At 51.4% G+C, this 23,978-nt stretch overlaps 1 protein-coding gene and 2 long non-coding RNA genes across 4 annotated transcripts in view; 2 read left to right on the top strand and 1 right to left on the bottom strand.

The window, feature by feature from the left end:
* LOC114091474 (uncharacterized) overlaps nt 1-4,562 on the bottom strand; it is a 32,492-nt gene extending 27,930 nt beyond the window's left edge. For both annotated transcript variants that reach the window (XR_011708368.1, XR_011708369.1), the window contains exon 1: nt 4,435-4,562. This is a non-coding gene — a long non-coding RNA (uncharacterized lncRNA). The remainder of the gene's footprint in view (nt 1-4,434) is intronic.
* A 1,442-nt stretch (nt 4,563-6,004) lies between these two features.
* On the top strand, nt 6,005-22,684 carry Siah2 (siah E3 ubiquitin protein ligase 2). The gene is made up of 2 exons (XM_027933691.3): nt 6,005-6,838; nt 22,051-22,684. Exons 1-2 carry the CDS (start codon nt 6,419-6,421, stop codon nt 22,606-22,608), a joined length of 978 nt encoding a protein of 325 aa, XP_027789492.1. The 5' UTR covers nt 6,005-6,418; the 3' UTR covers nt 22,609-22,684.
* LOC114091276 (uncharacterized) lies at nt 6,855-10,667 on the top strand. Its single transcript, XR_003582489.2, has 2 exons — nt 6,855-8,350; nt 10,414-10,667. It is a non-coding gene; the product is annotated as an uncharacterized lncRNA (long non-coding RNA).
* Nucleotides 22,685-23,978: the final 1,294 nt, after the last annotated feature.

Genomic DNA, 23,978 nt, shown 5'->3' with positions numbered 1-23,978 from the left:
GCTCTCACTGGGACCAACCATCACAGGTTAGAAGGGCACCAGAGGTACAGGCCCTGGGAGAGTTGGCCATCACACCATTACTGCCCTCAGGCAGCCCCCGGCCTGAGAGGCCACACTTACATTGGGGTTTATGTGGCCTTGAAACGTGACACTTGGCTGAACAGATCTTTGTACTTGGCTCAGCTGACCAACAGCCACAACAGGGCTTACAGCTCCACCCTGCCCACTGCACCTGTGGGGCCCAGCCCTCCAGTCCTCTAGCACCCCAGCCCCCCAGCTCCCTAGCCCCCCAGCCCTCTAGCCCCCAGTCCCTCCAGCCCCCCCCCAGCCCCCCAGCCCTCCAGCCCCCCAGCCCGGCAGTCAACTTCTTTCTCTGCAGGGTCTCCAGATTCTACTAGCAAACTGCCTCTGAATTACTCTTATTAAAATACCAATTCAGCAAGTCCCCTCCCAGACCCCGAGATCTGACTAAAACCCTCGTCCAGTCCATGGCAACTGGCATCAACCCAAGATACAAATGGATCCTGCACCCAAATTGGCAAGGATAACACTTTTCCTTTTTTTTTTTTAATAACATAAAAAAACACATGAATAAATTCTCATTGTATAAAAAGGAAAAAGAAGAAAAAAGGGAAACTCCAAAAGTACAGAAAACAGAAAAACTCCTTCACATCTCCACATCCTCCTCCCTCCCTCCCTCTCTCTCACCCCCCACCCCCCCACACACACATGCATGCCAATCACTGTCATCAGTTACTGTCTCCCAGGCCCCTCTCTGCCCTGTTAAACCACAGATAAAGAGGCAGACGTTCTGTTAGCACAGTTCTTTTTGTGTCGTGGGGATCATTCAGGGTTTTCTGGCTGCAGTTTGGACCTTCCATGCAACAACTGTCTTAGATCTTTTCCACACTGTAGAGGGTTCTGTACGATGGCTTTGCCTAGTGTATTTTTCTGTGGATGGACACTGAGGTTGTTTCCAAACTACATGATTTCATTTGATCACATTAAATTTCATCTTCCATCACATTAAATTACCATTTTGAAGGTATGAATTTAAGTCAAAATAAGAACATGAACTCTGGTGTTGTTGGCATTCTGGCTTTTTATAGCTACATACAACAATGTCCACAAAGATTGGATTCCTAGATTTATTCTGTCTATTTAAGCAGCATTATGATAAAAATCACTTCAGGGAGCAAAAGCAGAGGGTCTACTCTTTGCATTTCTTTTCACATACAAGCTCTGTGACCTTGGGCAGATGTGTTCGTTTCCTATTGCTGTGTAACAAATTACCCCAGAAGTTGGTGGTTTCACACAACAGTCCTTATCTCACAGTGTCTGTGTTGGCTCAGCTGAGTCACTGGTTAAGGGTGCAACCAACTGTCCCCCAGCTCTGCAATCATCATGAGGCTCAGCTGTGATGGAATCCACTTGCAAAGTCACCCCGGGGCAAGCCTGGGGTCCTTGCTAGCAGTGGCCAGAGACTTCAGTTCCCTCACAGATTGGCATTTTCTAGAGCTATTCCCAACTCAGAAGCTGGCTTCACCCACAGAGAAGACCCAAGAGTACTGGAGGATACGGGAAAATAGGTCCCAGGACATTTCCCCTATCGGCAGCTGTTCCCCAACCCCCTTGACTGGGGTCAAATGGAAGCTTTTGTCATTAAAAGCCCAGGTCTCAGCCAGAGGGAGGGCAGGAAGAGCGAATGGGGAGAATACAAAAGCAACTCACCAGACTGGCACCTGACCCTCACCCTAATGGGTCAGCTGACCCCAATACAATAAGCCCCAGGAAATTCCCTGTCCACACTCCTGCCTCACCCTAATGGACCCGATATAATGGACCCCAGGGACTACCCTCCTGCCCCACCCTAAATGAAGCCTGTAAATCTCAGACCCTTGCTTTTAGCCCATCACCATTTTCTGCCCCAAAATGAGCCACGTCAGGTGTTTGACAATAGATTCCGCCATTCAGGTCTACTTCCCACCCTTGCCCTCCAGACTCTGCCATTTGTGCTTATGGGTACCCTGGGCTAAATGTCCACTCTCTGCCCCTACTGTGATGGCCACTGGGAGCCAGGCTCTTGGGATTAGATGAGGTCATGAGGGTGGAACCCTCACCAATGGATTAGGTCCTCACAAGAAGCCCAGAGCGTGTGCCTCCCACCTTGCCACCTCAGAACACACTGAAGGACTGAACCAGGCCCTTAGTAGACAGCGAATCCCGCGCGACCTTGATCCTGGACTTCCAAACGTTTGCTGTGCGTGCCACTCGGTCTGTGGTGTTTTGTTTCAGCAGCTCAAGCTGAGACAAAGGACGGAGAGCAAGACAGAAATCCTAGTCTTTTTGTAACCTAATCTCAGAAGTGACGGGCTATCATGCAGGCCCCATCCTACGTTGAAAGCAAGAACAGTCCTCAACTAAAGGGAAGGGCAGCACCAACGAGGGGCCACTGGAGCCCCCTTAGTGGCTACTTATCACAAGTGACTCAGCGGTAGAGCGCTCGCCTAGCACGGGCGGGACCCTGGTTCGATCCTCAGCACCACATTAAAAAAAATTGGGGGGCTGGGGTTGTGGCTCAGAGGTAGAGCGCTTGCCTAGCATGCATGAGGCACGGGGTTCGATCCTCAGCACCACATAAAAATAAAATAAAGATATTGTGTACACCTATAACTAAAAAATAAATTATTTAAAAAATAATAATAATAATTACCAGGGGACTTCAGCGTCACCTCCAAATTTCCCATAACTTTCCCCTTACCAGAAATGCCCAAGCTCTGATTCGCGTGTGAGTCATCTCTAAGCCTAAACAGAAAAAGTCGAACACATTTTGCTCCGCAAGTACGAACTATTTGCCTAACTGCAGAAGTTGCCCAATTTGCAAAACCACACAATTTGTAAGTAACAGAAAGAAGGGCAAGCGCAGGCCTGCCCAGCCGGAGCCTTTCCCCCTGGGCTCAGCAACTGAGGGGCAATGAGGCACTTGCCTGTGAGTTCTTCAACACGACTCACCCTGGATTTTAAGGAAAGAAAGGATTACTCAATACGCCCCCAGTTTTAAAGCTGAGCACAGAGCAGAGTCAGGTTAAGATGTCCTGCCTGACATAGTGCAATCCACAGCTCAGTGGGAGGAAAAAGGAGGTTAACCTCTCATCAGCAGGTGTGAGAAATGAATCATGAATCAGGAGGTTACAAAGAGTGAACTCCCCTCCCCCAGGCCACAAAGTCACCCATTAAACAGAGGCCCAGAAACAGCAACACTATCAAGAGCAAATAAACCCCCAAACAACTCAATTCCATACACATGAATGCCCACTGAGTTGGAGCTCTGTGGCGCTCTAGTTGACTACCCTCCTGATAGAGGAGCTATAGCTGACAATGCCCAAGGTGCAAAGGTCACCTTTTTCTGATTCACACACCCCAGGGAAGGAAGACAAAGAAGGGGGAACTGGAAAGGCCAGCTTCACCCAGCAGGCCTGTCCACTCTTCTCTTGCTCATTGCCTACAATTGCCCAGGGTTTTTGTTTTCTAATCACCCTAGTCAACTTAATCAGCATTGCAAGGATCTGAAAGAGGAAGCAAAAAGAACAGTCTCTGAACCACAGGAGGCATCTGCCAGGGTTAAGAGTGGATGGGTCAGCTGTATTTTTGGAAAAATAAACCAAACTCTCTCTGCACAGAATTGCTTTTCCTGTTCTTTGTTTCAACACTCCCCCTGCAGAACCAAACTGCTGTGTGAATGCCCAGGGCCTGTCCGGCTGGACACTGAATGCTCATGTCAACATACAAGAGGACCCCACTTCTCCAGTGAGAGTCAGTACACCCTGAGCATGGGGTTGCCCGCACGGGGGGGGGGGGCGGGGGGGGGGCAGAGAAGGGAAAGAACACACTCCAGTAAAAGCTCCCAACTGCTCGGGTTTTGAATTGAGTGGAAAATGTCACATTTTCTCCAATAAAAGTGAAACTATATGTGACACTTTCCTGTCATTGCTATTATGTTCTTACAAAAAAGGTGAAAATGGAATAAACAGAAAGTGATTTACTTTTTCTCAAGACCAGCTAAGGAAAGAATTTACATGAAATTTGCCCACAAAAATGCAGGGCTTCGTTGAGCCTGTGTGTCAGTCCTGTGTGCAGTATTACCTGAAGGCCTTGGGGGACTGAGAACAGGGGTGGGCCTAGGGGAGGGCCAGCAGTGCCCCTCTTCTCAGCTGTGTGACCCTGAGCAAACTAGCCGCCTTTCCTATCCCTCTCCTCAGCACACAGGGACCCAACAACAGGACCTGCATGCAGTGCAGGGTGGCTGCAAAACCCTAGAAACCACCTGCACACTCAATAAATGTCAGCCATTGCTATTTCACCCTTCCCTCCGCACCCATCCAAAAGTTCAAGTTCAGCCATGAAACAGAGCTTTTAAAAGTTCTCGGCACTTGCCTGTATCATTGAAGTAAACGTCATGTGCAGCCAATTGAAGCTGCCCACGCACTGGCGGAACACCCCTGCACTCCCAGCACCTCTGCCAGGGCCAGGACACCTGCCCAGCACCCTCAGGGTACTTCAGCGCCTCCACTTCCCCCGCAGGTCCCACCCCCATTTCCCCCACACATCGGAAATTCTCCCCATGACGTTAGTGGCCTGCTTCCTAAGAAGGTAAACTGAATGAGAACCATCCTCAAGCTTGAACAGTAGCTGGCACATAATAAACGCTCAGGAAACTTACTGGATGATTAAGTGACATCTATACTATTTTTTTCAAGTTTCAGCTCAAATTCCACCAATTCCATGCATGAAGTCTTTGTAGATCTTTTATAAAACTAAACTTTATTTTTTCTGGGCTCTAACTGCTGTTTCTTGGTCAGATTCTATGCTGATGTTAATTAATATTAATATTAAATGTTTACTACTATTTTCTTAATGTTTAAACAACCCGGAGACCGGTGAGTTCTAAGAGCTTGACAATATAAAAGCGCATTTAATCCTCACTACCCCACCTATAAGACAGGTGTTTTAATTCACTTTTGCAGATGAGAAAACGAGACCCGGAGAAGTTGAAGAACTTGCTCAAAGTCACACAGATGGCATGTGAAGGGCACACTTTCAACCCAGTCATGCTGACCGGGTCGCTCCTCCTCTTCGTTTTTCCCATAAAGAAATGAATCCCCATAGGAAGCCCTTCCCGGCTTCAGTGCCCAGGCTCGCGCAGACTTTCTGACAGGCAGCTGAGTGGGAGTCGTACCCTCCGGAGCACGGGCGCCCCTGGCTCTCGCGCCCTCTCCAGCGCCTCCGCGCGGCGCGCAGGGCGAACGCTACGCCTCGCTCAAAGCCTACACTTGGGCGAGATCCACCAGGAGGACACAGCGAGTTCCGCTGGAGCCTTGGGCCTCAACCCAACCCACGCTCCCGCATCCAAGGGATCGCGACCTCTCCTAGACCAGGCAGTTCGTGATTCCCTCCCCGGCCGGGTAGGCAGGCCGGGCGCGCGATTCCAGGAAGCCTCGGCCAGGCTCGCGGTGGTAGGAGCGGCCTCTACCTCCACCAGCCCTGCGGGGAGGACCGAGGCGTGGCCCGGCGTCATTCCACCAGCTCAGGACTAGGTCCCGAGCCCCTCGCTCAGCTCGCGTCCAGTCGTACGGCGCGTCCAGACCAAACCAAGGGCCCGGCTGCCGCGTCGCACGCGTCCCCCGCGCCCCCCGGTGACACAGAAGGGAGAAAAGCCGCCCCTGGGGGTGGCGACCTGTCCGGGGACGCCCGCGCCGGCGCCCGCTCGCGTCCCGGCCCGCCCACCGCCACGCCCCCGCTCGGCCTCAAGTTGCCCTTCTGGTTTGAGCCGCGGCTACGCGTCGCCGAGGCTCCCTGGGGTGTGGCCAGAGGACTTGGGCGACGCCTTCCCCGAGGGCGCCCCCTGTCCAGCCCGGAAAGGCGGCTCGCGCTCTGGGGCGGGCCCTGCGGCCGCGCGAGCAGGAAGCGCCGGCGCTAGGCGGCCCCTGCGCCGCCAGCTGGAGCCGGGCGGAGCCCGCGCCCAGGCGCAGGGTGGCTCTGCCAGTCCCCGCGCGCCTGGGCGGTCGCACACGTGTCCAGGCGTCACGTCCGCGCGCGCCCCCGGGGCTTGCGTCAGCTGCCGCTCCAGAAGCTGGTGGGCCGGGGCTCTCCGCACCGCTCGGGTTCGGGGCCGAAGGCCACTGGGAGCAGGGCACCGCGAGGGGTTGGAGGCGGAGAGGCGTTAATAGTGCCGGGGCCGCAGAGAGCGTCAGCAAAGTCCAGACTCCGCCTTCCTGGGTCGATCGTCCCGGCACCGGGTCCCCGGCTGGGCGCCGTGGCGTTGCCCCGGAGCCCGCCGCCCGCGGGGCGCGCACCGCCTTGACCCGGGCGGCCCCGCGGCAGGCAGGCGCCCGCAGTTCCATGGTTGGTTCGGAGCGCGATGAGCCGCCCGTCCTCCACCGGCCCCAGCGCTAACAAACCCTGCAGCAAGCAGCCGCCGCCGCCGCAGACCCAGCACGCTCAGTCCCCGGCTGCGCCCCCAGCCGCCGCCACCATCTCGGCTGCGGGCCCCGGCTCGTCCGCGGTGCCCGCCGCGGCAGCGGTGATCTCAGGCCCTGGCGGCGGCGGCGGGGCCGGCCCGGTGTCCCCGCAGCACCACGAGCTGACCTCGCTCTTCGAGTGTCCGGTCTGCTTTGACTATGTCCTGCCCCCCATCCTGCAGTGCCAGGCCGGGCACCTGGTGTGTAACCAATGCCGCCAGAAGTTGAGCTGCTGCCCGACGTGCAGGGGCGCGCTGACGCCCAGCATCAGGAATCTGGCTATGGAGAAAGTGGCCTCGGCAGTCCTGTTTCCCTGCAAGGTAAGCCCAGGGACAGCCCGAGCACTTCTGCCCGGCAATCTTCCGAAACTCCGTCCTCCAGCCCTCTCTTAGGCCCTAAGAGGTGAATGGTATCTCTCGTTTAAAAACAAGACCAAAACTGTTTACACTTTGTCCACCCTCCCTGTGACCACCTGTCCACTTGGGGAGTTGCTCTGGATTGACATTTGTCTGAGCACTGACCCCAGATTAATTGGCTCTAGCTGGTTGTTGGAACACAGCGCAGCTCCCCCAGCCCAGAGCCTGCGACCTCCGCAGATCTGTGCCAGGATGTGCTCCACGGGGCTGGCTCTACGCTGGGAAGCTGGTTGAGAAGGGAGATGGGCCGGCTCGGTTCACCCTTCTCTGGCGCTCAGCTGGTAGTGGGTTCCTCCTGGATCCTGCTTCCACTGTCTGCGCACCCGGACACGTGGGAGCTCTAGGGAGTGTAGCTTTAAAAAATGTGGTGGTGGTGGTGGGGTGCCTGGAGCCTGTTTTCCTCCAGCAAAGAGAGAACCCTGCCAGCCACGCCTTTCCCTGTCCTAGGCCTTCCAAGGCCTCGTGTTTGTCCCCAGGGGGTCAGCACAGAGGGTCAGCACAGGCATTTAACAGGAACACACAGGAGCCACCCTTAGCATTCTCTAAAGCCAGTCACTTTATTCTTTAGTTTAAATCGTCACCTATTACCAGTGCCCTTGTGAGAAATGAAGACCCCAAAGACAAGAAAAGTACAGTGAAAAGACTAAAAATCTCCTGCTCCTCCCTGTCACTGTTAAGTGTGTCTCCACAGACTCTTAGAGCCCTGTGTACATTGCACCCTTGAGGCTAAATATAGATGGTGGATGTCAGTGTGTCTGAAGGTTTTTTATACCCATACATAGACATAAGTTTTCCTCCAAAAATACCTTGTGCAACTTGCTTTTTAAATTGATATATTTTCTTCTATATCAAACCTAGTGGAACCTCGTCGTATTTTAAATGGTGGCCTAATATTACATTATGTGATTACATTATGTGATTATATTGTAACATCTGTTTACCTCCATCCGCAACTTAGAATTCCTCAGGAGCAGTGGCACAGACTGACCTGTCTCTTGCCTCCTTAGAACACAGCTGCACTGCAGAGGTCACTTCCTGAACCTGGAGGTGGAAAGACTGTCATGGAGACACATGAGTTTCTCTTGTACAAGTGACTTTTGCCTTTGGAGCCATTTAGCCTCTTGTGTTTCTCCTCAGTGCTGCCTTTTTTCTTTTTTTTTAAATAGGGCAAGAGCCTGTTTTTAAATTAAAAATAATTCACCAGAGAATTCAGGCCTGAGACTTAAGTTAGTACAATGAGTGAATTAATTCCGTCTTCTGCCCTGCCACTAACCAGGTTTAAAATAGAATATTCAAATAAGGGTTTGAATCCATGTTTGGACTGCGGGGTTTCAGACAACCTTAGTGAATTCCTCTGCTTTCAAGCCCTCCTCCTATACTGCTTACCTGGAAGAAATGGCCTTCTACCGTTCCCAGGTGAGCACTTGGCACCCGCCAGCATTCCAGCATTCCAGTCTCGTAAGAGCAAGGGAGGGGAACGGTCGAGCCCTGTGGAGTGTGGAGCTGCACTGGGAGTGCCTAGGCTCTGGTTCCTGGGAAGCATGTCTTCTGTCCTAAAACGTTCTTGAAAAGTGTTCTCTTTGGAATCAGGGAGAGTCCTGTGTACACGGCAGTGATCTTGCAAGTCTTTGTAAGAATGCAGCTGGGCACAGCTTCAACTTTGCCAGCTGAAACTTTAAAGGGTCATCTTGTCATTTACAGACCAGGAGCCATGCTTAGAATGGACCTTGGGGTCGATCTCGTGGGTGCAGATGTGTGAGATTTGTGAAGGTGAAGTGTGCATGCCTCACCTCTGGTTAGCAGGGCAGCTCTCAGTTAGTATGGAGAAGCCAACTCTGAGTGTATAATAGGCCCAGCAATGAGCCAAGAGACGTGCTTTGGCAAGGGTGGGCCAGGAAAGGATGAAGGTCTGTGTCAAACTGAAAACCCTTCAGCCTGCAGTGCCAAGCCCCTGGAAATCCTAGGGACTGCCTTGTCACTATCCCCACCTGCACTTGAAATTTCCCTTAGGAGCCAGCTTATTCCATTTACCCACCTTTACCAGTGTTGGGTAAAGTAGCAGAGCCCAGGTCTCCAAAACTGCATGGTTTTGCCCCAGTTTGCCTGAAAGACCCCCTCTGGGGTCCTTGCTTTCCTCACTATTAAAGGAGATACCTGACTGCTGGACTTCTAAGTGTGGCCAGCAATCCATGGAGAAAGGGGAGCTAAGGGCAGCCTCTAGGCACCTTCCATGGGCCAGCTACTTTGCATGTGGCAGCTTTCATGAGTTTGCTTTTTTTTCTCCCACGTGAGAAGACTCATGCCTGCAGAGTGCTTAGGTGGACTGACTTGTCATGTCACACATGAGCCACTGGCCCTGTGGTGAACCCTGCTGGTCTCCCCACACAGGAATGCACTTTACTCCTTACTGAATAGAAATTTTGAATCTGAATTTACACCCCAAGTGTCCAAATCACAACTCCAGGTTGATAGTAGTAACAAAACTATCTGGTGGATGAGATCCCCAGAGAGGCCTCTGACGGCCTGGTCCAACACAGTTCCCTGCTGGTTGTGCTTCCGATGGCCAAAAAATGGACGTGTTGCCAAATACCTAGGTGTGGGGCCACTTAATTAAAGGCTCAAGTGTGGCCACACCTTTGAGACAGGGTGCCACCTGCCTTGTTAGCTGGTCTCCGCTTTTCAAAAAGGGTGTCTGTCAGCCAGCTTCCCCCTGGGTGGCCACAGTGCACTCTGTGACTAAGAGTGTTGACAACCCATTCCATAGGAAGCTCCCCCTCTGTGGGTGTGGGTGTAGGAAAGTGAAGGGCGACGTGTCTGCGGATAGCTCAGCATGCTCCACCGTCCGCCGTGCCTCCCGCCATGGGCCTGGGCTTCTCTGCACACCCCAGCCCACGTGCCTCCCCACGCGTCTCTTCCACTGTTTCTCTGTCCTCTTTAAAGGTTTCTGGTAGCATGTCTTCAAAGTATGAATTGAATATGGACGCCTCAGCCAGACAACTCTGCCCTGTAGTTAGATTGTGGTGATATTGTTTAAAAAAAAAAAAAAAGCCATGCAGGGTCACTCAACCTGGCTGAATGATTCCAGACCCTCAGTGAGGGCCAACACTGGTCCAGTAGAGAGCAATTGAGAGTGCCGGAAGGGAAAGGGTATGCCCGGGAGAGGTGTGTGACACATGGCCTCAGGGCAGGGGACCTCAAGGAGCAGTGCAGGTGGTGGGAAGCCAGAGAACTTGTGCCCTCCAAGGAGGATAACCCTAGGTTGAGGCGAGATCACTGGAGATCAGTCAAGCCCACAAGTTCCAAACCGTCTGGTCAACACAGTAAGACCTCATCACAGAAACTCCCACCGAGAAGGCAGCCCTCCTTCACCTGGGGATGCAAATGGAACCATGCCAGACCTTTACAATTTTTAATAATTTTTCACCAAAATCCCAGAAATCTGAACTCTTATGTTAAATATTTTTAAATTTTTTTACCAGCATGGGCCAAATCCACAGGTAGAGCCAGCACCTGCCTGCCATTGCCGCCCAAACTAACCATGTCTGCAGGCCAAATTCCAGCTGCCGAGAACAAGCTCCCATTGGTCTTCTAGAAAGCATTCACTGAGTCTACAGCTTCTCCTCCGATTCTTATCATACGTGAACTTTGGAACTGAAAATTGGGGTTTTATTTCTTGTTTTCTCTTTTCCTTCCTTGCCAAGAGAATGTTCGACTTGGCCATCCAGAGTCTTCAGCTGTTGTCTTGGTGACTGGATGTTTGACTTTAGACAGCCAGTTTATTTTTTGCACCCATGGGTCTTTAGGAGAAGAGCTAAATGATGATATCAAGGTTCTTTCTCACTCTAAAGTTCTGGAATCTAATAAGGGTCCCAGACAGCAGACAGGAGCTGGCTTCTCGAGGTCCTGGCTTTGTCTGATTTTGTCCAGTCACGGGCTGCCTGAGCCTGAGCCTGAGTCGTTCCTTCATTGTGGTAAAGAAGGGTGATCCCACCTGGCGCTGGGTGCTCTGAGGCCAGATCAGAAGTGCTGTCCAGGGCCTCGGCCTCCCTGATCACAGGAGGGAGGGTGGAATTAGGGTACTGTTGAGGTGATGGGTGATCACCTCAAAGTCTGAGGAGATAGCGGTGAGTCCAAACAGTCTCCAAGATCTCTTCTTAACCTCAGAAGCCCCCCAAAGGCATGGCCACTTAGGAGACTGGCTCTGCGGCCCTCACTGCTGCTTGAAATTGACAGGTTGCCTGTAAGAGCATAGAATGTGCTGTCAGGACGAGGAGCCACATTAGCACCAAGGTTCAAGGTTTTAAAGAGCAAAACTGGCAATGTGGCATTCAAAATTGAGAACAGAAGCACAAGAATATTATGTATCAGACTAAAATGTAACTCGACACATCAACACATCCTGGGCCAGAGCCTTCACAGGGCTCCACGACCTGGAGCTGGAGTGAATTTGCATTACAGTTGGTCCTTCCTACAAGCAGGATGGAGAGGAACCAAAACGTCTGACTAGCCAGTCTGGCCTGGAAAGTGCCAGCCTGAGTGTGTGTTAGGTGCTCCCTGCTTCTGCACCAGAGCCCTTTTTAAAAGCCCCTAGAAAGCACTGTGTGACTGTAGAAAACCTCAGGGCCAGCGGCTTAAGGGACACATTTGTGCCCCTGACAAAATTTACAATAAATAGCATTTCTTATTAAAACCCGTAAGGTCCTCACTCCTTGAAAGGACCACACAGTAGGTGCACACTGGCTATGCTGAAAGCCAGTCTTCAGAGCCACGTGTGTTGCTGGTGGCTTGTGCAGGGCCTGGTCACACACACAGACTGTGGTTCCAGAAAAGGGAAAATAAGGACGTTTTCCTGATCAAAGATGGCTTTATGTTCAATGTGTACTTTCCAAGGCTCAGGAGAGACACTGCAAACTCCAGCAGGGTTTCGTCACCGTCACCCCAGATGCCCGGGTCTTTCTCTATTCCTTGAAAACCACAAAACTGCAATCCCCTCATTCCCAGTTTGGTGAACATTTTACGTCATGATTCCTTAGACTGTAGCATCTGTGGGGCCCAAGTTTCTCTGCCTTGTAGAGACGCACTCTTTCAAACTTTCACTCAACAGAGGTGGTATCTTGGTCACTGGTTCCCTGCTTACAGGTCCTACTCCTGCCTTCTGGTCCAGCCCCTCAAGCTATCTGGTGGCCTCTCAGCCTTGGTGCCTCACTGGTAAAATGGGGTTGCGATAGGATTGTTGTGAGGACCAGTGTGGTGGAAGCCTTGCAGAGTGCCTGGCACAGCCCTGGCATTCAGTGCATGTGCGCAGTTAGAAACTCGTAAGGGGAGAGTGGCCAATGCCTGAGGTCAGGCCTAGGCTCATTTCTTATTTCTGCCCCCGGACTTCCTGTCCCTCCTCCTCATCCTCAAGGGCTTCCACAGAGCTAGGTAGGTTGTCCCCTGGCGTTGGATGGTTGCCGTCAAGACTGTACCTCATTTCTTTAATACTCCTAAAAGGGAAAGCCTGGTTTGATTAACCAGGTTTTAAAAATGCATGTATTATACTCTGTATATTTTATTTCACACATTATAGCATATGCTTTTTAAAGTCATGACATTATTTTTAAATGTAGGATATATAGAAAGTAATGTAAACTTAAAATTCCTTATAACTGCCCTCCCCTGTCAAGAAAAAAAAACCCACTATAGCACTTCACATATGTCCTGCAAACTTGTATGTCAGTGAAGTTTTCCCAACAAACAATAACAAAAAGCAGTAAAATGAAGACTCCTAATGTACTGTTGTTTCATAGCCTGTTTTTTTCATCTTATACATTGTGACTGCTGTTCTACAGTGATAGAAAATCTGTAAGGCCGTGTCTAATGGTTATGTGATGCTGTAATTCCAGAATTCCATAACGGCACCAGAATTATTTAATCAAGGTACATTTGAGGTCACATAAGTCATTTCTATTTTTTTTTTTTTTTTACTGTGATCGAGAAAAAAAGTTCCACAATAACAGAATCATTGTGCACAAGAAAATAAACATTTCCTAAGGACAAATTCCTGGAATTAGGATGGACCTGCAGGGCACATGCAGAACCTGCGCTCTGGGGAGTGAAGTGGGTTTCTTTATGGTTCTGGGGAGTGCAGGTGGCTTCCCAGCTCCCCACTGCTGGCATTGTCCTCAGGCCAGAATCAGGGACTGCTGGTTACCCATATATCTTTCCCTGGAGCTGGATATGGAACCCAGGGCCTCGTGTATACTGAGCAAGTGCCGTGCCCTGAGCTATACCCAGCCCCACCACCTTTTAACCAAACCCACCCCTGCCTGGGAAGCCCGGCGGCCCATGTGCCTCGCCAGCCAGTGCTTCTGCTCAGCTGCCTTGTCCTCCCAAAACTTTGTGCCTGAGGTGGCAGCAGATGTGCCAATGGGGCAGCAGAACTTTTTCAGAGGGAAGAAACAGAGGTGCCTGGAGGTCTCTCTGAAGTGGTGGTGCCAGCCCCATCCGAAGATTGAGCAGGAGTTTGCCATGAAGAAAGGGTGGAGGGTCCTGGTGGGTGATGTGGAGGGGCTGGCGGGTTGCTGTGGGATGTTGTGTGCCTTGCATTGGGGATTGAACCCGAGGACCTTAACCACTGAGCTACATTCCCAGCCCTATTTTATATTTTATTTAAAGACAGGGTCTCACTGACTTGCTTAGGGCCTCACTAAGTTGCTGAGGCTTGCTTTGAACTCCTGATCCTCCTGCCTCAGCCTCCAGAGCGGCTGGAATTACAAGTGTGGCCACTGTACCTGGCTTACAATGTCTTTTCTGCTTCAAGCCTTTCCTACTGCCCACTCACCTGCTGCCCACTCACCTTTCTGTTCCAGACTCAGGTGGTGGCTTTGCAGGGACAGCTGGCTATGGTATCAGAAGGGCCCTCTTATTTTAAGTGTTGCCAGGTAAAACACAGAGTGCTGGTTAAATTTGAGTTCCAAATAAGCAACACATAAATGGGGAGGAACAAGCATATCCCAGACATTGCCTGGCAGATGCTGGACATCTTGTCATTTTATTTGCAAATGTGACAACCCTACCATTGAAGTCTTCTGGGGAATTCACTGCTCAGTCAAGAAGGAAGGACTGCAGAGGAAGGGCGCTGTTGGAAGGCGTGTCAGGGCAGTTAAGCGACCATGCGGGTGGGAGCCTGGCATGTGGGGTGGGCAGGGTTCTTGCGGCTCAGCAGAAAGCCCTTGATCCCAGCCATTCCTATCCTTTGCTGGAGCGTACTCTCAGAAGGGACCTCACAAAACTGGTTTCCCAAGACAACGTGTGGGTGTTGCTGACTCTGGCTGTGGTCAAATGAGAAGCATGCATGGTCAAAAGTCAACTTTTGTTTACAGTTGCAAAGATTAAAAATAAACCCCTGCCATCCTGAGAGTCTCTGTGAGACCACAGGCACCCTGCCCCTGTGACAAGGTGTTCTCCAGTGTCTGTGATAGTTGTCAGACCCAGGCCTTCCACCAACACCCCCTTCAGTAAGAAGGTTGTCTGCTGCTCCTGGGACGTCGATGTTCTTGGGTAAATTTTTGAGCCCAATATTTTAATTTGATTACTTTCCCAAGAAGAAAATTCTGAGTTATCAGTACGTGACTCTCACCACTGCAGGGTGATGCTTTTTGCAGTCCTGGTGCTGAGTAATATCGTCCTCTCCTACTATTATCTGTAAAACCGTTGCTGTGCCACAGGTAGATAGGCATCTCCCCGCGTGGCCTCGGAGTGGAGGTGAGGACTTCACAGTGAGTGAGATGAAGATATGCTGGGGTCCTAGGTGGGAGGCTGCAGACAGCAGCAGGCCCAGTATCACAATCAAGTCACTCGAGAGGTTTGACTTTCTCCTGTTGCCCAGGTGAGACTGGCTGACCTGAGGCCACGGGTCTTCCACTGTTCATAGGAGTCAAGGGTGAGCTACAGAGGGGGGTTCAAGGTCACAGAGGATACTGGGTTCTGATCATGGCTTTTCCTGGGTTCTCACGGCTCTGTAGAAAGCTGAGGAGCACAGAGCCATCAAGAGAAGAGCAGTGCTGGTGTCCCTGGTCCCTGTAAGGTTTCAGAAGAGCTGTAAACAACAAGAGGCCATGTCAATAAAACGTGAAGCCCCTTTATCGAGGGGGGACAGACAAACCCGTTGTGTCTGAAATCTAAATAAAAAGTAAGCAGTCTTCTCCACACCCCACGGTATATTGGATTTTTTTAAATGCTAAGTTCTAGAGTGAGACTTAATAAAGGAGATTTAACATGGTGAACACTTTGTCATCATCAGATAAACATAGTGTTCATCTATCAACAAATATTGGGTGGGCAAGAAGCAATCCGTCTGTAAGTCACACCGAATCTAAGCAAAATTAATAGATCCATAAACAATGGGAGGAAAACCCACGATAGCAAGAGGCAGGTGGACATTCTCAGCCACAGAAGCTCTAGCTTGGCTTTCAGAAGCGGCGAGCTGTAAGTTTAACGTGATAACGTGAGTCCCAACCGGTTAGCAGCCACCCAGCTGCATGCGTCTGCAGGAAGTGGAGAAGATGGAGGCCCCGCCAGGCTCCCCTGCTCCCTGCTGGTCACACGTGATAAGTGAACCGTGAGGAGCCCAGCCTCCCGTCCACCCTCGGTTCACACCCCCACTTTCATTTCTGGGTTCACCCCCCTAATGCTCCATTTGACCCCCAGAGCTCACGGATCAGATGAGGACAGAATGGAGCCGGAATTTGCCTTGGGATACAAGGGGTGGCAGGAAGTGAAACTGTTACCAGAGGACCTGCCCAGGCCACAGACTGGCCAATTGCCTACAGCCCCTTGGCAGGATCCCAGGACAGTGGCAATGCCTGTGCTCTACGAGGACCAAAGAAGGGTTGCTTATTGTAACAATGTGTGTCTTCCCTGCAAAGCTGTTTCGATTTCCAAAATGAACCCCAGAGAACCTCTAGCAAAAGAAAAACTGTTAACTGGTTGCATTTACACATGGACGTGTAGTTAAATGTATATTTTCTCTTTAAAAACTAAAAAAGATGGGAAAGCTGAATTCATTGAACCAACAGACCTCTATCCCATGAAGTACAAATTTCTGACTTAGTCCCTGAATTCTCTGATACATTTTTACTTTGATATGATTTCAGACTTACAGGAAAGTGGCAATAATAGTACCAAAGATTCCCAAATAGCCTTTATCCAGATTCACAAGTTATTTCCTTTCTTAGCTTTATCGTCTGTGGGCTCTCTGCTCATATACATATTTTCAAACCATTTGGGTGTAAATTACAAGCATCCTGCCCTTTTGCCCCTAAATCCTTCCCTGTTTTTCTCCTAAAAACAAGGACATTTTCTTATGTAATTATAGCAGTTATCAAAATTGGGAAATTGACACAGAGTACACACTTGATTGTCTGATCCACAGTCACGTCCCATTTCAGCCCAGTTACTTCCTTTAGTGCGTCCTTTCGTGCCATTGGCTTCCTAGGCCAGGGTCATGCATTGCATTCAGACACTGATGTGCCTTTTTGTGGTCATTACTGCTTATTTAGATCAGAGGGAAGCTCTGTTTGCTTTTGCCTCGTCCAAGGTCATTTCTTGGATTTAATTCAAAAGTTTATGGGCATCAGCAACAAAATATCAATTGTGTTTTGGTTTTTTGGTTTTGTTTTCTTGTCGGAGAAAAACACATTCTCTTTTGAGGCCCTGGCAGATTTGCTGATCCTTCAGCTGTTTCCTAGGAGGTGAGCAGGTGGTTACCTCACAGTCCCCAGAGACGCTCCGGAGCTGGCACCTCATGATGGAGTGTTGGCTGTTGGAGTTCAGCCAGTTGTTCCTGAACTGCACGGAATCTGAGTCACTGAATGACTTGTCCTGCGCCCTCAGCACCATGACCTTTACTCCAGCTAAGAAGGGCCATGTTGCTTTGTGCTCATTTCATAAACAAATGTGCTGTGACTGTTTATTAGGTAAATAACAGGTGCCCATGCCGACTGTTCCGAAGGGCCTCATTATGTGTATTTGTGTGTGAAGAGACAAGCCCTCCCCACACTCCAGGTTGAACAGGACCTGCAGGCCCCATGCCCAGGAAGAGCATGGAACTACTGCCCCCTGAAGAGACTTAAATGAGGCCCCAGGTCATGTAGTGCCATTCCCTGGCAGGATGCTGCCCAGGGCCTTGGAGCCACTGCAGCCGGGACATCTCTGGAGACAGTGTGGGTTCAGTGGCGTTGCTGATTCTTTGAGCCTCTCCTCCTTGCTCTCTCGCCCTTCCTGATCCATCCATCTTCCTTTTCTTTTTTCTCTTTTGGGAGCTTTACTTAAAACCAGCCCCTTCCCCAGGGGAACAAGTGCCGGTTCCCTAGGGAGAGAGCTCATTCTAGCTGTGATGTGTCCCAGGACACACAGCCCTCTGCAACCCAGTTACTTTCTCTCGGTAAGGAGAGGCACAGTGAGGAACGGGCTCCCAGAGGAAGCCCTCCTGAGCCCAAGGGCAGGAGGCCTCTGGCCCCTCATGAGGTGGGGCAAGCCCTACCCAGCATGGGGGAGGGAGGAGGGACTTTCTTGCCAGATGCAGGAGAAGGCTAGAGGGCCTGGGGCTCCCACCCTGCAGCTCCCAGGGCTCCTGTCCTGCAGACCCAGGAGCGGCACATCTGTGGGCCCCAGGTTGGGTGTGTGCTGGTCCGGGCAGAAGGTAAAGGCAGATGCACATTGGTTCTGTTCCTTTTTCCCAAAATGTTGCTTCTTTGACTCCCAAGCTGGTGTGTTCGGAGGAGGCGCACTGGACGAGCGTGGGCATGCTGGGCTATGCTCCCCGTATGACCACAAGTGACCACATTCTTGAGCCTCCTATGTCTCGTCTGAAAAACAGGCAGAACCTGCTCCCTGGCCACCTCCTTGCTTGGGAAGCAATCCTGCTCTGCAGCCAGGGCTGGCATTCCCCAGGGGCCCTGGGGTGCCTGTTGGTCAGTGGTGACCAGCCCAACCTGGTTTCTGGCATTGGCCCCTCCTGAAGCGGTGAAGGGGGCTTCTCAGAAGCCAGGTGTTGTTGTTCATCAGAAGAGATCAGTGTTCTCAGTGAAATCGGTGGTTCTCAGCTGGGGCAGGCTTGCCCACTAGGGACATAGAGCCACGCCTGGGGACACTCCTGGTTGCCACAGCTGAGGGGCAGAGGGCAGTTGCTACTGGCATCTAACGGATAGAGACCAGGGATGCTGCAAACTGTCCCATCCCATAGTGCACCCATGGTGCTATCAGAGAGAAACCTAAATGAACCAGCTGTGTGTCCAGCCTGACCTGCCTCTGCCTTAAGCTTTGTCCCCCTGCCCAGAACTAGGTAGGACCGCTCCATGCTCTTTGTCCACAGCTACGTGTTCCTTACTGCCCTCCTCACCCATCCCGCCTGAGACAGCCCGCCGCCTGCCCTGCTCAGTCTTCCTGTGTTGGACAGTATTTGTGATGTACTGTCTTCCCCGGCTTATCCTCTAGGAACACGTCCCACACCCCTAGGGGAGGCTGGGGAGGTAGTGTCATGAGGTTTCTGCACTTCTGTCTTATCCTGTATATACATACCCATAATAAAATTCAATTATCAATTAGGTATAGTGGAAGATTGATAACTAAATATCAAATAGAACAGTTATAGCAATATACTGTCAAAAAATATGTGAATGTAGCCTACTATGCTGTTCTCACCCTTCTTGTAGTGATATCAGATGATACAGTACTTTAGATAAAGTGAGGTGAATGGCAGAGAGGTTGTGACTTTACATTAGGCTGTTTTTTTAATATTTATTTTTTTAGTTGTAGTTGGACACAATACATTTATTTTATTTATTTATTTTTATGTGGTGCTGAGGATCAAACCCAGGTCCTCACATGTGCTAGGTGGGCGCTCTACCGCTGAGCCACAACCCCAACCCCATTAGGCTACTTTTGATCTTCTGAAAATACATCAGGAGGAAGATTATCTGCTTCAAGTGATCCTGGATCACTAAGCCTGACAGTGTTGGGTGGATAGTATATACAGCATGGATACCCTGAATGATGGCATGATCATGCTATATTTCATTATGCTGCTCAGAAATGTGCACAATTTAAACTTATGAGTTGTATATTTCTGGAACTTTTCCATTTAATAATTTTGGACAACTGACTGCAAGTAACAAAACCACAGAAAGCAAAACTGCAGATAAAGGGGGACAACTGTCTTTGAATTCTTTATTCTTGCAGCATATGGTCCTTTCCTACTGGAAATACCACTATTGGAGGATCCACAGCTTATTCCCACTGCATGCCATAGAGGTTCAGAGCCCTGGCAACCCTCAGAAATCCTTGAAGCTTTTCAAGAAAATACAAACCCCAGGCCAGGGCCCCAGGAGATTTGGGCTGACTGCTCAGAGGCACCTAGGCAGTTTTACATGCAGACTCAGAGAATCCACAGGCCCCTCAACTCCTCTATGATCCCTGGGTGGGCGCCCCAGTGGAGGGGATCCTGCATGCTCTAGACTGGGTTCCAGAGTGGCTCCAAGCCTCAGTCAGAAACATGGCCCTTGTGAGTGTGCAGGTTAGGGCTTCCCTTTGAGACAACAGCTCTAATCCAGTTGTCATTAAAGTGGCCCCCGGGGTCCTGAGACACGCCCCCCCCCCCATGGAGAGGAGAAATGGATTAAAGGTCTGCTTGTTTAGAAACAGCAGAGTAAGCACAGGCCTTTAGAAGTATGTTTGTCTAAGAGAAGAGCGCTGTAGCAAGGTCTTTTTTCATAGGGTCATTGTCCTCACAAATGCAACGTAATGCTTTCTCTATTTGTGTCATTAGGGGAGGTCCCCTGCTGTCTATATTTGGGTTCAAAGAATAGTTGAATGTGCAACTTTTAAGGCAAAACCATAATTCAGAATGTAAATACTCCTGCTTGGGTGGGGAAAGTTCTGAAACCATCACCAGGGGTCAATATCTGTGGCGAATGGTGAGACCCTAACGTGGAGTGGGGGAGGCCTGGGGGAATTTCTGGGTGCCCCCGGCAGAGTCCCTCTCACTCCTGGGTTATTCCTGGGTAGCTGTGATCAACAGCCCATGCTGACACGTCTTTGCATCCAAATACCGAGGGCCTTTTTCAGCCCGAGCCACAAGCCACGCCAGGCTCTGGACAGAAGGGCCTCGCCCGCCTCTCACACAGGGACATCCAAGAACTCTGGACTCCCAGCCGCGCCCCAGGTTTAAAAACACAGTTAACAGGGACTTGTTTTTTTTTTGAGCTTTACAAAGTTAGTAACAGAGTGTGTAAATATACATGGGTAAATTTGTTTCTCCTTCTGTTTTTTTTTTTTTTTTATTTATATCCAGGCTTTTAAAATTAGTTTATGGTTCCAAAACATGAACAAGCAGACCCTATCAGCAAAGCGGGTAACAGCGGGTTCTTTCTGCCGGTCCCTGTTGAAGGCTATAATCTGTGTGAGGTAATGGGGAGGTAGTAGTGGGCGGAAGGAGCCGGCTGTCTTCTGGAATCCTCTTTGCTGGTTGAGGAGACTGGACACCCAGCAGTGGGACTGTGGGCTTCGCGCCTGCCCTCTCGGGGGTTGTAGCTTGGCCTCCTGCACAGAGACAGGGCTCAGAACCTCCTTGTTTCTGGTGACAACGTTCAAACCACAAAGCTTTGAATTTGACCTACTCCCAGTTTGTAAGGGGCCACTTCGTAACACCGGGTAGGGAGAGGCTGACACAGGAGGGTGCTGCTCTGTTAGCAATCAGACACAGCATCTTAGAAGATGGCCTGGCTCTTCCCCTGCTTGGTGTCGGCCGTCGTGTCCCTGGGCAGCAGCCAGGCTCCTCACCTTCACCTGCGCTCTACCCCGAGGTCTGAGGCCAGGCCCTGGGCTCACCTGCAGGGTGACTCTGGCTTCTTCTTTCTTGTATGACAACAGGACAGTCCTCTGCAGTGTCTCTTGCAGGCTCTCTGCATGTCTCTTGCAGGCTGACTCTCCTCTGGTGTCTAGGAGTTGCTTTGTTGTTCCTGGGAAGGTTGGGAGCAGAAGTATAATTCCCTTCAGAGAGGTCTTCCTAGGATGGGGTGACTTATTTCCTGGAAATGTCACCCGAGTGTGAGGGAGGAGTTGCTCTCCTTCCACCCTGTGAGGTCCCAGGGCAGCGGTGACAGTCAGCTCCTCGATCCCCGCTCTCAGGGCCTGTTGCGGGTGCTGCCCTGCCCCTCATAGAGATGATGGCCCTTGGCCCTGGGCAGGCTGGCTGGGCAGTAGGCAGCCCCTGGCTGGGACCCTGCAATGAGCCGTCTTCTGTGATATCCAAGGAGCGCTCAGCTGAGCTTTCTTTCCACCCAAAGAGAAGGGACAGAGTGCCCTGGGGAAGGGTGCAGATAGGAAGGCGAGGTGTGGAGGGTCTCCACCTTCCTCTGCCCTAGCCTGGTCAGGCCTGCAGTGCCCAGAGGGCAGCCTTCCGCGTGGCCCACCTGCCAGTCACCAGTTCAAGCCAGGAAGGGATAGAGGGAGTCACAGAAATAATGTGTCATTATGTGAAAACTAGTCTAATGCCAATGCTCCCCCCAAAGCAATCCCGGTGGGGTGGGGGTGGGGGGAAGCCTGGCGCAGTGGTGCCCTGTGATCCCAGCAGAGCAGGAGGCTGAGGCAGGACGAACACAAGTTCAATGCCAGCCTCGGCACCTTAGTGAGGTCCTACGCAACGTCACGAGACCCTGTCTCTCAGTAAATAATAAAAGGGCTGGGGCTGGGGCTCAGTGGTTAAGCACCCCCGGGCTCAATCCTTAATATAAAAACAAACAACAGACTCACAAACAATAAGAGGAAAGCCAGGTTGGCTTCTCAATGTGTTCACTGTAGTAAAAGAACATTAATTCTCATCTTTTAGTAGCATTGGAATGGGGGTGGGCCTGGGGAGCAGGACATTCCTGGCTCAGGTCAGGCCCTTGTGCTTGACACTGTTGGTGACATATGGGAACCGAATCTGTGGCCTCCTGTATGCACTCATGCCAACCCCTCAGTTGAGACAGGAGTGCAGGCAAGGAAGGAAGCCCGAGTGGGGCAAGGGCTCGGGGTTGTGCCAGCAGATGCTGAAGAAGGTGTAGTGACCTGTGTGCTTCTCTCCGTCTCTGCAGTATGCCACCACGGGCTGCTCCCTGACCCTGCACCACACAGAGAAGCCGGAACACGAGGACATCTGTGAATACCGTCCCTACTCCTGCCCGTGTCCTGGAGCTTCCTGCAAGTGGCAGGGGTCGCTGGAAGCCGTGATGTCCCACCTCATGCACGCCCACAAGAGCATCACCACCCTGCAGGGGGAGGACATTGTCTTCCTGGCCACGGACATCAACCTGCCGGGGGCCGTGGACTGGGTGATGATGCAGTCCTGCTTCGGCCACCACTTCATGCTGGTGCTGGAGAAGCAGGAGAAGTACGAGGGCCACCAGCAGTTCTTCGCCATCGTGCTGCTCATTGGCACCCGCAAGCAGGCCGAGAACTTCGCCTACCGGCTGGAGCTAAACAGCAACCGGCGGAGACTGACCTGGGAGGCCACGCCCCGGTCCATCCACGACGGCGTGGCCGCGGCCATCGTGAACAGCGATTGCCTGGTCTTCGACACAGCCATCGCACATCTCTTTGCGGATAATGGGAACCTGGGAATCAATGTGACTATCTCAACGTGCTGTCCGTGAAGCACCGTGAGCCCCACAGCCGCTGAGGCCGCTGGCAGCGTGCGCTGTGTTTAATAAAGTTTTTATAGATGTTTTATTCGCTGTGTCTTCACAGGTCAGGACCCACAATCACCCCGCTTCACTTGGAGCTGCGCCTTCCCGCCGGGCCCGGCCAGCTCATCCCACTGGGTGAACGGGCTGCCTGGCAGCCACTGGAGGCTGTCCTGCCCCCTAAAACCAACTCTCTTGTTAAATTGTACTTACTTCCTGAACACTTGACAGGTTGCTCAGGGCCCTGGAGGCTGGGTTAGGATGGGCGGCTGCCTCCCGCCTGCCTCCCTGCATTGGTCCCCCGTGCTGACCAGAGCTGGGGGATGGTCAGCAGACCCCTTGTGCTTTTAGGGGACAGGAAATGTCTTAATGCATTTTCACATTTCAACAGCATCTCTCAACCCGGAGGACTGACCAATCTAGGTGGAATCTTAGGATCCCTGGGAGGACTGACCAGTCTAGGTGGAATCCCGGGATCCCTGGGAGGACTGTCCTAGAAATGCAGGTTTGGAGGTCCCTGAGCTCTCAGTCTCCCCGGGTGGTTCTTTTCAACAATTAAGTTTGAGAATTACTGGCTCGAATCACAGAAGGGTCCATATTTTAAAGGTGCTTTAAGGTTGCCCTCTCCTGATGCTGCCTGTCTTTTTACTGTTTCAGCCCCCATCGCCAATTAAAGCCAGGACAGGCCACAGGAGTCCCCTCCTGACCCCAGGTTGGGCATCCTGGAGGAAAGCAGGTCATTGCCGTTGGTAGTTCTCACTTTCCGCTTACCACTAGTGCAAATGACCCTCCCTCCCCCTCCCCTTCTCTCTCTCTCTCTCTCTCTCTCTCTCTGTCTCTCACACACACACACACACACACACACGGCTTCCCTCTGCCTCCTTCCTAGACTAGCTGGTTGAAAGACTAGGTCTGCGGTTGGAAAGTGGTACCACCGGGTCTTATGCTTGCTATTTATAGGTATGTGTTGGTTGTATGGTTGTTTTGTTTTTGTTTTTTTGCCACATTCATTTTAGTTTTTTAATAAATATTTTTCAGAAATGAATGTTGTGCTTCATTTTCCTGGTTGAGCAGTAGGTGTTTATTGAGCTCCTACTGTGTGCAGGTGCCAGAAGCTTCACTACCACCTCTAGGATTGGAGTGTCCCTGTTTCCATGGGAGGAAGCAGCCATGTCTCAAGGTCATGGTGCAGGTCCCGGGTGGCCCTGGGGCCCAACCTACATCTCTGTGCTATGGGCTGACATCGTGCTGCGGGTGTCCTCAAGACTGCATTTTCTGACTGCCGGCTCTCATGCAAGAAGAGTAGGGCTCTCAGTGTCCAGAGTCAGAGGAAGAGGCTG

The sequence above is a fragment of the Marmota flaviventris genome, chromosome 8, assembly GCF_047511675.1.
Source record: "Marmota flaviventris isolate mMarFla1 chromosome 8, mMarFla1.hap1, whole genome shotgun sequence".
Taxonomy (NCBI): domain Eukaryota; kingdom Metazoa; phylum Chordata; class Mammalia; order Rodentia; family Sciuridae; genus Marmota; species Marmota flaviventris.
Note: the sequence above shows the minus strand (reverse complement) of the source record. Positions and strands in the feature narration are given on the sequence as shown.